General features: G+C 49.7%; 1 protein-coding gene across 2 annotated transcripts in view; it reads right to left on the reverse strand.

Moving 5' to 3' along the window:
• The window catches only part of dip2a (disco-interacting protein 2 homolog A), a 289,945-nt gene that overhangs the window by 81,122 nt on the left and 195,816 nt on the right, over positions 1–13,007 (reverse strand). For both annotated transcript variants that reach the window (XM_029701943.1, XM_029701944.1), the window contains exons 7-9: positions 12,335–12,454; positions 5,170–5,459; positions 4,607–4,717 (exon numbers count right to left, since the gene is read on the reverse strand). In XM_029701943.1, coding sequence (XP_029557803.1) covers positions 4,607–4,717; positions 5,170–5,459; positions 12,335–12,454 — 521 coding nt within the window. The remainder of the gene's footprint in view (positions 1–4,606; positions 4,718–5,169; positions 5,460–12,334; positions 12,455–13,007) is intronic.

Genomic DNA, 13,007 nt, shown 5'->3' on the forward strand with positions numbered 1-13,007 from the left:
GGTACAGAGTCAATGTGGAGGTTATATACAGGGGGTACCGGTACAGAGTCAATGTGGAGGCTATATACAGGGGGTACCGGTACAGAGTCAATGTGGAGGCTATATACAGGGGGGTACCGGTACAGAGTCAATGTGGAGGCTATATACAGGGGGTACCGGTACAGAGTCAATGTGGAGGCTATATACAGGGGTACCGGTACAGAGTCAATGTGGAGGCTATATACAGGGGGTACCGGTACAGAGTCAATGTGGAGGCTATATACAGGGTATTATGGTACAGAGTCAATGTGGAGGCTATATACAGGGGGTACCGGTACAGAGTCATGTGGAGGCTATATACAGGGTATTACGGTACAGAGTCAATGTGGAGGCTATATACAGGGGGTACCGGTACAGAGTCAATGTGGAGGCTATATACAGGGGGTACTGGTACAGAGTCAATGTGGAGGCTATATACAGGGGGTACCGGTACAGAGTCAATGTGGAGGCTATATACAGGGGGTACCGGTACAGAGTCAATGTGGAGGCTATATACAGGGGGTACCAGTACAGAGTCAATGTGGAGGCTATATACAGGGGTACCGGTACAGAGTCAATGTGGAGACTATATATAGGGGGTACTGGTACAGAGTCAATGTGGAGGCTATATACAGGGGGTACCGGTACAGAGTCAATGTGGAGGCTATATACAGGGGGTACTGGTACAGAGTCAATGTGGAGGCTATATACAGGGGGTACCAGTACAGAGTCAATGTGGAGGCTATATACAGGGGGTACCGGTACAGAGTCAATGTGGAGGCTATATACAGGGGGTACCGGTACAGAGTCAATGTGGAGGCTATATACAGGGGGTACCGGTACAGAGTCAATGTGGAGGCTATATACAGGGGGGGTACCGGTACAGAGTCAATTTGGAGTCTATATACAGGGGGGGGTACCGGTACAGAGTCAATGTGGAGTCTATATACAGGGGGGTACTGGTACAGAGTCAATGTGGAGTCTATATACAGGGGGGTACCGGAACAGAGTCAATGTGGAGTCTATATACAGGGGGGTACCGGTACAGAGTCAATGTGGAGGCTATATACAGGGTATTACGGTACAGAGTCAATGTGGAGGCTATATACAGGGTATTACGGTACAGAGTCAATGTGCTAAACTAAAGAAAAGATGGGTCGACCAAATATTTCCATCCAACTTTGGTGCTCAGGCCAGAGGGCAGCCATCTTCCCCTTAGATCAGAAAAGGCACCCTGTTTGTCTCCTCCAAAGTAATTTCAGATACTAAATGGCAGACATGTTATGGCGATGGGGAAACTGTTTAACACACAGGTTGTTCTGGCTAACCTCTATGGTCCTCATTGGGTTGAAGATGCATGTTTCTAAGACTTGATTGCAACACTTCCTGACCTCAACTCTCATCATTTGACAGTGTGAGGAGATTTTGATTGTGTATTATCGTTACTCATTTTTAGAATCCTATAATTAGTCTGATCCACGGCGGAGCAGCTCCTTGTCTGATCCATGGAGGAAGAGGAGCAGCTCCTTGTCTGATCCACGGAGGAGCAGCTCCTTGTCTGATCCACGGAGGCAGAGGAGCAGCTCCTTGTCTGATCCACGGCGGAGCAGCTCCTTGTCTGATCCACGGAAGAGCAGCTCCTTGTCTGATCCACGGAGGAAGAGGAGCAGCTCCTTGTCTGATCCACGGAGGAGCAGCTCCTGGTCTGATCCACGGAGGAGCAGCTCCTTGTCTGATCCACGGAGGAAGAGGAGCAGCTCCTTGTCTGATCCACGGAGGAGGAGGAGCAGCTCCTTGTCTGATCCACGGAGGAGGAGGAGGAGCAGCTCCTTGTCTGATCCACGGAGGAGGAGCAGTTCCTTGTCTGATCCACGGAGGAGGATGAGCAGTTCCTTGTCTGATCCACGGAGGCAGAGGAGCAGCACCTTGTCTGATCCACGGCGGAGCAGCTCCTTGTCTGATCCACGGAGGAAGAGGAGCAGCTCCTTGTCTGATCCACGGAGGAAGAGGAGGAGGAGCAGCAGCTCCTGTCTCCTTTGTCTTGATCACGTTGAGCGAGAGGTTGTTATGCTGGTACCACACGGCCAGGTATCTGACCTCCTCCCTGTAGGCTGTCTCCTACCACTGTTGTATTATCGGCAAACATAACGATGGTGTTGGAGTCGTCTGTACCCCCTCTCTAACCCTGTGGAGTCTACACCCCCTCTCTAACCCTGTAGAGTCTACACCCCCTCTCTAACCCTGTGGAGTCTACACCCCCTCTCTAACCCTGTGGAGTCTACACCCCCTCTCTAACCCTGTGGAGTCTACACCCCCTCTCTAACCCTGTAGAGTCTACACCCCCTCTCTAACCCTGTGGAGTCGACACCCCCTCTCTAACCCTGTGGAGTCTACACCCCCTCTCTAACCCTGTGGAGTCTACACCCCCTCTCTAACCCTGTAGAGTCTACACCCCCTCTCTAACCCTGTGGAGTCTACACCCCCTCTCTAACCCTGTGGAGTCTACACCCCCTCTCTAACCCTGTGGAGTCTACCACCCCTCTCTAACCCTGTGGAGTCGTCAATACCCCCTCTCTAACCCTGTGGAGTCTACACCCCCTCTCTAACCCCGTAGAGTCAACACCCCCTCTCTAACCCTGTGGAGTCTACACCCCCTCTCTAACCCTGTAGAGTCTACACCCCCTCTCTAACCCTGTGGAGTCTACACCCCCTCTCTAACCCTGTAGAGTCTACACCCCCTCTCTAATCCTGTAGAGTCTACACCCCCTCTCTAACCCTGTGGAGTCGTCAATACCCCCTCTCTAACCCTGTGGAGTCGTCAATACCTCCTCTCTAACCCTGTGGAGTCTACACCCCCTTTCTAACCCTGTGGAGTCGTCAATACCCCCTCTCTAACCCTGTGGAGTCGTCAATACCCCCTCTCAAACCCCGTGGAGTCTACTCCCCATCTCTAACCCTGTAGAGTCTGACTGTTGTCTTGGCTATGAGCTTAGGGTCATTGTCCTGTTGGAAGGTGAACCTTTGCCCCAGTCTGAGGTCCTGAGCGCTCTGGAGCAGGTTTTCATCAAGGATCTATGTACTTTGCTCCATTCATCTTTCCCTCGATCCTGACTAGTCTCCCAGTCCCTGCCGCTGAAAAACATCCCCACAGCATGATGCTGCCACCACCATGTTTCACCGTAGGGATGATGCCAGGTTTACTCGAGGGACTTAAATCTTGGTTTCATCAGTACAGAGAATCTTGTTTCTCATGGTCTGAGAGTCCTTAAGATGGCTTTTGGCAAACTCCAAGCAGGCTGTCATGTGCCTTTTACTGAGGAGTGGTATCCGTCTGGCCACTCTACCATAAAGGCCTGATTGGTAGAGTGCTGCAGAGATGGTTGTCCTTCTGCAAAGTTCTCCCATCTCCACAGAGGAACTCCGGAGCTCTGTTAGAGTGACCATCCTGACCTGACCTCCCTGACCAATGCCCTTCTCCCCAGATAGCTCAGTTTGGCTGGGCGGCCTAATCTAGGAAGAGCCTTGGTGATTCCAAACTTCTTCCATTTAAGAATGATTGAGGCCAATGTGTTCTTGGGGACCTTCAATGTTGCTGACAATTTTGTGTAAACTTCCCCAGACATGCCTCAACAATCCTTTCTCTGAGATCTACAGACAATTCCTTCGACCTCATGGCTTGGTGTTTGCGCTGACATGCACTGTCAACTGTGGGACCTTTTATAGACAGGTGTGTGCCTATCCCAATGATGTCCAATCAATTGAATTTACCACAGGTGGACTCCAATCAAGTTGTAGAAACATCAAGGATGATCAATGGAAACAGGAAGCACCTGAGCTCAATTTCATGTCTCATAGTAAAGGGTCTGAATAATTATGTAAATAAGGTCTTTCAGTTTTTTATTCTTTATAAATTAGCAAACATTTCTAAAAACCTGTTTTCGCTTTGTCATTATGGGGTATTGTGATGTCATTATGGGGTATGGTGATGTCATTATGGGGTATGGTGATGTCATTATGGGGTATGGTGATGTCATTATGGGGTATGGTGATGTCATTGTGATGTCATTATGGGGTATTGTGATGTCATTATGGGGTATTGTGATGTCATGGGGTATGGTGATGTCATTATGGGGTATGGTGATGTCATTATGGGGTATGGTGATGTCATTATGGGGTATTGTGATGTCATTATGGGGTATGGTGATGTCATTATGGGGTATTGTGATGTCATTATGGGGTATTGTGATGTCATTATGGGGTATTGTGATGTCATTATGGGGTATTGTGATGTCATTATGGGGTATTGTTTGCAGATTGATGAGGAACATTTATTTAATCCATTTTAGTATAAGGTTGTAACGTAACAAAATGTAGAAAAAGGGAAGGGGTCTGAATACTTTCCGAATGCCTTGTATACAGACAAAGTGACATTCAAAATGTCCCTATTCTTTTGGAACTGTTGTGAGTGTAATGTAAATGTGTCATTGTTTATTATCTACAGAATTTAACTTGCATTGGCAATGTAAACACGTTTCCCATGCCTTCAGAGAGCAGGTAGGCACCACAATGTCCCCTGTCCTGTCCTTACCTTCCTGGTGAGGGGCACCTCAATGGGCACAGGGATCAGCTCGGCCAGCAGACATCCATAGAAAGCCACCATAAACATCACAGGGTCACTGTTGGGGAACACTAGAGCAACCTAAAGAAAACACATACACACTGTCAATATCAACCTATAGGATACACACTGTCACCATTTGTCTATAGGAACACACACACTGTAAAGATACCACTAATGCAGCCAATTTGTAAGTCGCTCTGGATAAGAGCGTCTGCTAAATGACTTAAATGTAAAATGTAAAACTATGGGACAAACTGTCAATAGCTGCTTTGACACAGTGACATACTGGCTCCAGGATCTGCTTTAACGCAGTCTGAGAAGCTGCTTCAACACAGTGACATACTGGCTATAGGATCTGCTTTAACGCAGTCTGAGAAGCTGCTTCAACACAGTGACATACTGGCTATAGGATCTGCTTTAACGCAGTCTGAGAAGCTGCTTTAACACAGTGACATACTGGCTCTAGGATCTAATTTAACGCAGTCTGAGAAGCTGCTTCAACATTGATAGGAGAGAAAAAGACCACTCACTCTATCTCCTGGCAGCAGTAGTGGCTCGTTCCTAGTGCTCAGTTTGTTCAGAAGCGTGAAGGCCAGCTTCTGGCTGCGTGTCCACAACTTGCCATAGGTAAGAGTGTACACTGGTTTACCAGCGTTGTCCAGGGCAGTGAGACAGGGGCTCCTGGGCTGGGTGATACCCCAACGCTGGAGGGAGGCCAGCAGAGAGGGAGGCCAGTTGGTCACTACACCCAGAGGCTCGCCTGCTAGAGGGGACATCTGGTTCCCCTCCGCCTTGGGCTGGTTAGGGTCCGGCTGCTGAACTAAAGAATGAACACGTTTTAATACTTTATCAAAAGGTAAAATAAGCTAACAGCATCCCTAACCCCCAGCATATCCATGTTCATAAAGAGAACAGAGAGAGATGGAGGAGAGAGAGACACAGACTTGTACATTTCCACATTAAAAACAATGTACTGAGCAAACATCAAATTGGCTTTTTACCAAATTACCATACAACAGACCACATATTCACCCTGCACACCCTAATTGACAAACAAACAAACCAAAACAAAGGCAAAGTCTTCTCATGCTTTGTTGAATCAATTTGGCATGAAGGGTCTGCTATATAAATTGATGGAAAGTGGTGTTGGGAAAAAACCTACAACATTATAAAATCCATGTACACAAACACACACATTTCTTTCCACAGGGCCGTGGGGTGAGACAGAGATGCAGCTTGAGCCCTACCCTTCTCAACATATCACAGAATTGGCAAAGGTAACTAGAACATTCTGCAGCACCCGGCCTTACCAAAATACAATCAGAAGAACAATCTACTGATTGCTGATAATCTAGTGCTTCTTTCCCCAACCACCTAGATCTTCTGTACAGATTCTGTCAGTAAGACAAAAATATGGTGTTCCAAGAAAGGTCCAGTTGCCAGGACCACAAATAGAAATGTGCTATTTTCCTGGCACCACTCCACCAGGGCCCTCACCTCCTCCCTGTAGGCCGTCTCTCCACCAGGGCCCTCACCTCCTCCCTGTAGGCCGTCTCTCCACCAGGGCCCTCACCTCCTCCCTGTAGGCTGTCTCGTCATTGTTGGTAATCAGGCCTACCACTGTTGTGTCGTCAAAAACCTCTCTGCTGGCCTCCCTCCAGCGATGGGCCGTGCTTCTACACCTGCATTGCTTGCTGTTTGGGGTTTTAGGCTGGGTTTCTGTACAGCACTTTGAGATATCAGCTGATGTAAGAAGGGCTATATAAATACATTTGATTTGAAATTTGATTTGATGATTGAGTTGGAGGCATGTGTGGCCGCGCAGTCATGGGTGAACAGGGAGTACAGGAGGGGGCTGAGCACGCACCCTTGTGGGGCCCCTGTGTTAAGGATCAGTGAAGGTGTTGTTTTCTACCTTCACCACCTAGGGGTGGCCCGTCAGGAAGTCCAGGACCCAGTTGCACAGGGAGGGTTGCACAGATCCAGGGCCTCCAGCTTAATGTTGACCTTTGAGGGTACTATGGTGTTGAAGGCTGAGCTATAGTCAATGAACAGCATTCTTATGTAGGTATTCCTCTTGTCCAGATTGGATAGGGCAGTGTGCAGTGCGATGGTGATTGCATCGTCTGTGAATCTATTGGGGCGATTTGCAAACTGAAGTGGGTCTATGGTGACCGGTAGGGTGGAGGGGATATTATACTTGACTAGTCTCTCAAAGCACATGACAGGAGTGAGTGCTACGGGGCGATAGTCATTTAGTTCAGTTACCTTTGCTTTCTTGGGTACAGCAACAATGGTGGACATCTTGAAGCAAGTGGGGACAGCAGACTGGAATAAGGAGAGATTGAATATGTCCGTAAACACACCAGCCAGCTGGTCTGCGCATGCTTTGAGGACACGGCTAGGATAACACGCTTAAATATCTTACACACGTCAGCCATGTAGAAAGAGTCCTTGGGAGCGGGCCGCGTCGGTGGCACTGTATTATCCTCAAAGCGGCCGAAGAAGGTGTTAAGCTTGTCCGGGATCAAGACGTCGGTGCGCGCGACGTGGCTGGTTTTCCCTTTGTAATCCGTGATTGTCTGTAGACCCTGCAACATCTCATGTCTGAGCCGTTGAATTGCGACTCCACTTTGTCTTCGTTCTGACATTTTGCCTATTTGATTGCCTTACGGAGAGTATAACTACAAGGTTTGTATTCTACCATATTCCTAGTCACCTTGCCATGGTTAAATGCGGTGGTTTGCACTTTCAGTTTTGCGCGAATACTGCCATCTATCCACGGTCTCTGGTTTGGGTAGGTTTTAATAGTTACAGTGGGAACAAAATCCCCTATACACTTCCTGATGAACTCAGTCATGTGTCCGTGTATACGCCAATCTTATTCTCAAAGGGTACCCGGAACATATCCCAGTCCGTGTGATCAAAACAATCTTGAAGCATGGATTCCGATTGGTCAGACCAGCGTTGAATAGACCTCGGCACGGCTACTTCCTGTTTGGGTTTCTGCCTATAGGAAAGGAGGAGCAAAATGGAGTCGTGATCTGATTTGTTGAAGGGCGGGGGAGGGCCTTGTAGGCATTTCAAAAGGGGGAGTAGCAGTGGTCGAGTGTTTTACCAGAATGAGTACTACAGTCAATGTGTTGATAGACTTCTGTATCGTTTTCCTTAAAATTTGCTTTGTTACAAAATCCCCAGCTACAATAAATGTGGCCTCAGGACATGTGGTTTCCAGTTCACATAAAGTCCAATGAAGTTCTTTGAGGGCTGTCGTGGTATCGGCTAAGGGTGGTAATATACACGGCTGTGAATATAACCAAAGACAATTCTCTTGGGAGGTAATACGGTCGGCATTTGATTGTGAGATATTCTAGGTCGGGTGAACAAAAGGACTTGAGTTTCTGTACATTATCACAAAAAGAGTGGTTAATTATGAAACATACATCACCTCCCTAATTCCCAGGGAGTTCTTTATTCCTGTCTGTGCAATGTACTGAGAAACCCAGCTGGCTGAGCTCGTCGACTTTATTGTCCAGAGACTGAACATTAGTGAGTAAAATACTCGGAAGCAGTGGATGGTATGCACACCTGAGTCGGACTAGAAGTCCGAATCTCCTGGCTTCTGAAGAGGAAAACCCTGGGCTAGTCCTACATCCCATCCCCTAACTGTCTAAGTGGTGAGCTGTAAAGTCCCCCTTTTGCTGTCCCCACCTCTCCCAAAAACCTTGGAAGCTTGAGCAAAAAGTGGCATATCGTAAAAGCTTTGCATTGAATTTCCAATAGGACACCTGCCAGGGCCCTGGTGAAAGAGAACTGAGCCACGGCAATACGACGGTCTGAAAACCCAACTGGGAGAACGGAGGACCTCACTAGCCTATTGCACTGATTCGTAGGTATAGACCCAGAAGAGCAGCACTCCCCCTACCCACAATCACCTTCACCCACGTAGTCTGCTTTGAGATGGGATATTGAGTTCTCCACGTCTCCACTAGATCAAAGTGATCCAGAACATCAATCAACACCCTGAACGTGGCTCCTCACTATTCCTGTCTTCAGTCAACGGTTCCAAAACCCCAACACTTCGCAGAGCGATAACTGTCACAGACCCAATCAGGAGCTCCCTCTCCTTCCTGTACGAGGTGCATACACATTTATGAAAAGCAAAGACAAGGTTATTGATTTAGGCTCTAACCACTAACAAGCTACCCTTACACACCTGCTTTGAAGAGAGAATGTTGACGCCCAGGGGAAAAGAGAACAATCCCAGCACTCAGATTTGTGCCAGGACTCAGCACCACCTTCTACCAGACCCCCCCCCCCCCCCCCCCAATCCACTTCGTTTAATCACATCACTGTGGGTCTCTCGCAAAAAAAAAACAAATCACATTTAAATGTTTTTGTTTGACATATTCCCCCAGCAACCCCAGTTCACGTTAAGGAAGATTAACCATAAGGTGGGAGAGAAAACACCAATAGAGAGAGACAGTGGCAGAAAAAAACCAAGCCATTTAAGTTGATTATTTAGACATTCCCTTACGCACCCCTGTGACCCATTTCCTCAGCCTAAACCTCTTCCTGGGTCAGAGTGCACTAAACCCTTCATTCTTCATTGTGTGTTGTACCAAACTTACAAACCTTCCTGGATCAGGAAAATAAGACTTTGTTTCCCTTTAGTCTCCCTCAGGAACCTAGACAGTTCTCTCACATATATACATTATTCGTTAAGAATTCAGACCCCTTCACGTTTTCCACATTTTATTACATTACAGCCTTATTCTAAAATGGATAAAATAACATTTTACATTTTACATTTTTTACAAAATCCTAATCAATCTACACACAATACCCTAAGATGACAAAATGAAAACACTTTTTTTGTACAAATTAATAAAAAATAAAAACAGAAATACCTTACTTACATACAGTTGAAGTTTACATACACCTTAGCCAAATACATTTAAACTCAGGTTTTCACAATTCCTGACATTTAATCCTAGTAAAAATTCCCTGTCTTAGGTCAGTTAGGATCACCACTTTATTTTAAGAATGTGAAATGTCAGAATAATAGAAGAGAGAATGATTTATTTCAGCTTTTATTTCTTTCATCACATTCCCAGTGGGTCAGAAGTTTACATACATTCAATTAGCATTTGGTAGCATTGCCTTTAAATAGTTTAACTTGGGTCAAACATTTCAGGTAGCCTTCCACAAGCTTCCCACAATAAGTTGGGTGAATTTTGGCCCATTCCTCCTGACAGAGCTGGTGTAACTGAGTCAGGTTTGTAGGCCTCCTTGCTCACACACGCTTTTTCAGTTCTGCTCACAAATTTTCTATAGGACTGAGGTCAGGGCTTTGTGATGGCCACTCCAATACCCTGACTTTGTTGTCCTCAAACGATTTTGCCACAACTTTGGAAGTATGCTTGGGGTCATTGTCCATTTGGAAGACCCATTTGCGACCAAGCTTTAACTTCCTGACTGATGTCTTGAGATGTTGTTTCAATATATCCACATAATTTTCTTCCTCATGATGCCATCTATTTTGTGCAGCAGAGCACCCCCACAATATGATGCTGCCACCACCGTGCTTCACGGTTGGGATGGTGTTCTCCGGCTTGCAAGCCTCCCTCTTTTTCCTCCAAACATAACCCCGTGTACCACCCCTCCCCCCATGTACCACCCCTCCCCCTGCGTACCACCCCTCCCCTCGTGTACCACCCCTCCTCCTGTGTACCCCCCGTGTACCACCCCTCCCCCCGTGTACCACCCCTCCCCCCGCGTACCACCCCTCCCCCCATGTACCACCCCTCCCCCCATGTACCACCCCTCCCCCTGCGTACCACCCCTCCCCCCATGTACCACCCCTCCCCCTGCGTACCACCCCTCGCCCCATGTACCACCCCTCCCCCCGTGTACCACCCCTCCCCCCGCGTACCACCCCTCCCCCCGCGTACCACCCCTCCCCCATGTACCACCCCTCCCCCCGCGTACCACCCTCCCCCTGCGTACCACCCCTCCCCTCGTGTACCACCCCTCCTCCTGTGTACCCCCCCCCGTGTACCACCCCTCCCCCTGTGTACCACCCCTCCCCCTGCGTACCACCCCTCCCCCGTGTACCACCCCTCCCCCGTGTACCACCCCTCCCCCCGCGTACCACCCCTCCCCCTGCGTACCACCCCTCCCCCATGTACAACCCCTCCCCCTGCTTAACCCCGTGTACCACCCCTCCCCCCGTGTACCACCCCTCCCCCCGTGTACCCCCCCTCCCCTGCTTAATCCCGTGTACCACCCCTCCACCGTGTACCACCCCTCCCCCTGCGTACCACCCCTCCCCCTGTGTACCACCCCTCCCCTGCTTAACCTCGTGTACCACCCCTCCCCCTGTGTACCACCCCTCCCCCTGTGTACACCCCTCCCCCTGTGTACCACCCCTCCCCCGTGTACCACCCCTCCCCCCGTGTACCACCCCTCCCCTGTGTACCACCCCTCCCCCGCGTACCACCCCTCCCCCTGTGTACCACCCCTCCCCTGCTTAACCTCGAGTACCACCCCTCCCCCTGTGTACCACCCCTCCCCCTGTGTACCACCCCTCCCCCGTGTACTACCCCTCCCCCCTGTACCACCCCTCCCCCATGTACCACCCCTCCCCCTGCTTAACCCCGTGTACCACCCCTCCACCGTGTACCACCCCTCCCCCTGTGTACCACCCCTCCCCCTGTGTACCACCCCTCCCCCTGTGTACCACCCCTCCCCCATGTACCACACCTCCCCTGTGTACCACCCCTCCCCCTGTGTACCACCCCTCCCCCCGTGTACCACCCCTCCCCCTGCTTAACCCCGTGTACCACCCCTCCCCCATGTACCACCCCTTCCCCTGCTTAACCCCGTGTACCACCCCTCCCCCTGCTTAACCCCGTGTACCACCCCTCCCCCTGTGTACCACCCCTCCCCATGTACCACCCCTCCCCGTGTACCACCCCTCCCCCTGCTTAACCCCGTGTACCACCCCTCCCCCTGTGTACCACCCCTCCCCATGTACCACCCCTCCCCCTGTGTACCACCCCTCCCCCTGTGTACCACCCCTCCCCCTGCGTACCACCCCTCCCCCCCGCGTACCACCCCTCCCCCCGTGTACCACCCCTCCCCCCGTGTACCACCCCTCCCCCGTGTACCACCCCTCCCCCCGTGTACCACCCCTCCCCCCGTGTACCACCCCTCCCCTGCTTAACGTCATGTACCACCTCTCCCCTGCTTAACGTCGTGTTAACCAGCCAGATTAGCCACCACTGCTCTTGTCAACGGGATGGAAAGAGGTGAAATCAACACCAACACACATCTCACTAAACTCCCAGTGACAACTAGGCGGTCAAGCACACTCCCTTTTTCCATGAACACAACCACCACCTTGTTCATTCTGGATGTAGTGTGTCTATGTTCTCACCTGTTCACCGACCAGGAGCAAAACATTCTCCCCAGAACGCACCTGAAGCCATTCCAAAGTGAGTTATTCTTCCCTAATCGGCTGAGACGCCATCGCGGCCACCACCCCTCCAGTCAGCACTGCCTTCCCTGCGTCCTGTCCACTCCCTTAACATCCCCTGGACGTCCACGTTAGGGGTAAGGGCTTTCCTGGACTCTATATAACAGAGGTGTAGAAACAGCTTTGATTTTCATGTGTAGAGATTTGCAACTTACCATCTACAAGCTCCTCGAAGTCGTCAATGAAGAACTCTCTAAGTGACGGTCTCTTAGGTCTCTTCAGAGTGTTGAGAAGCTGCTGGATCTTAGAGGACACTCTGCTGTTCACCGGGACACCTAGAGACACGGGGAAGAGAGGAACTGAGACCACCAGAACCCACTGGATTCTCCAATTACATTGAATGAACTAGAGGACAAAATACAAACCCTCCAACCTAAAAAGGCCTTGTGGTGTTGATGGTATCCTCAATGAAATGATGAAATATAAAGACAACAAATTCCAATTGGCTATACGTAAACCAAGGACCCCTACTAGAATCTGAAGTTAAATGTCTACTGTTTGCTGATGATCTGGTGCTTCTGTCCCCAACCAAGGAGGGCCAACAGCAGCACCTAGATCTTCTGCACAGATTCTGCCAGACCTGGGCCCTGACAGACCTGGGCCCTGACAGACCTGGGCCATGACAGACCTGGGCCATGACAGACCTGGGCCCTGACAGTAAATCTCAGTAAGACAAAAATAATGGTGTTCCAAAAAGGTCCAGTCGCCAGGACCACAAATACAAATTCCATCTAGACATCGTTGCCCTAGAGCACACAAAAAACTATACATACCTCGGCCTAAACATCAGCGCCACAGGTAACTTCCACAAAGCTGTGAACGATCTGA

This window comes from Salmo trutta, chromosome 20, assembly GCF_901001165.1.
Source record: "Salmo trutta chromosome 20, fSalTru1.1, whole genome shotgun sequence".
Taxonomy (NCBI): domain Eukaryota; kingdom Metazoa; phylum Chordata; class Actinopteri; order Salmoniformes; family Salmonidae; genus Salmo; species Salmo trutta.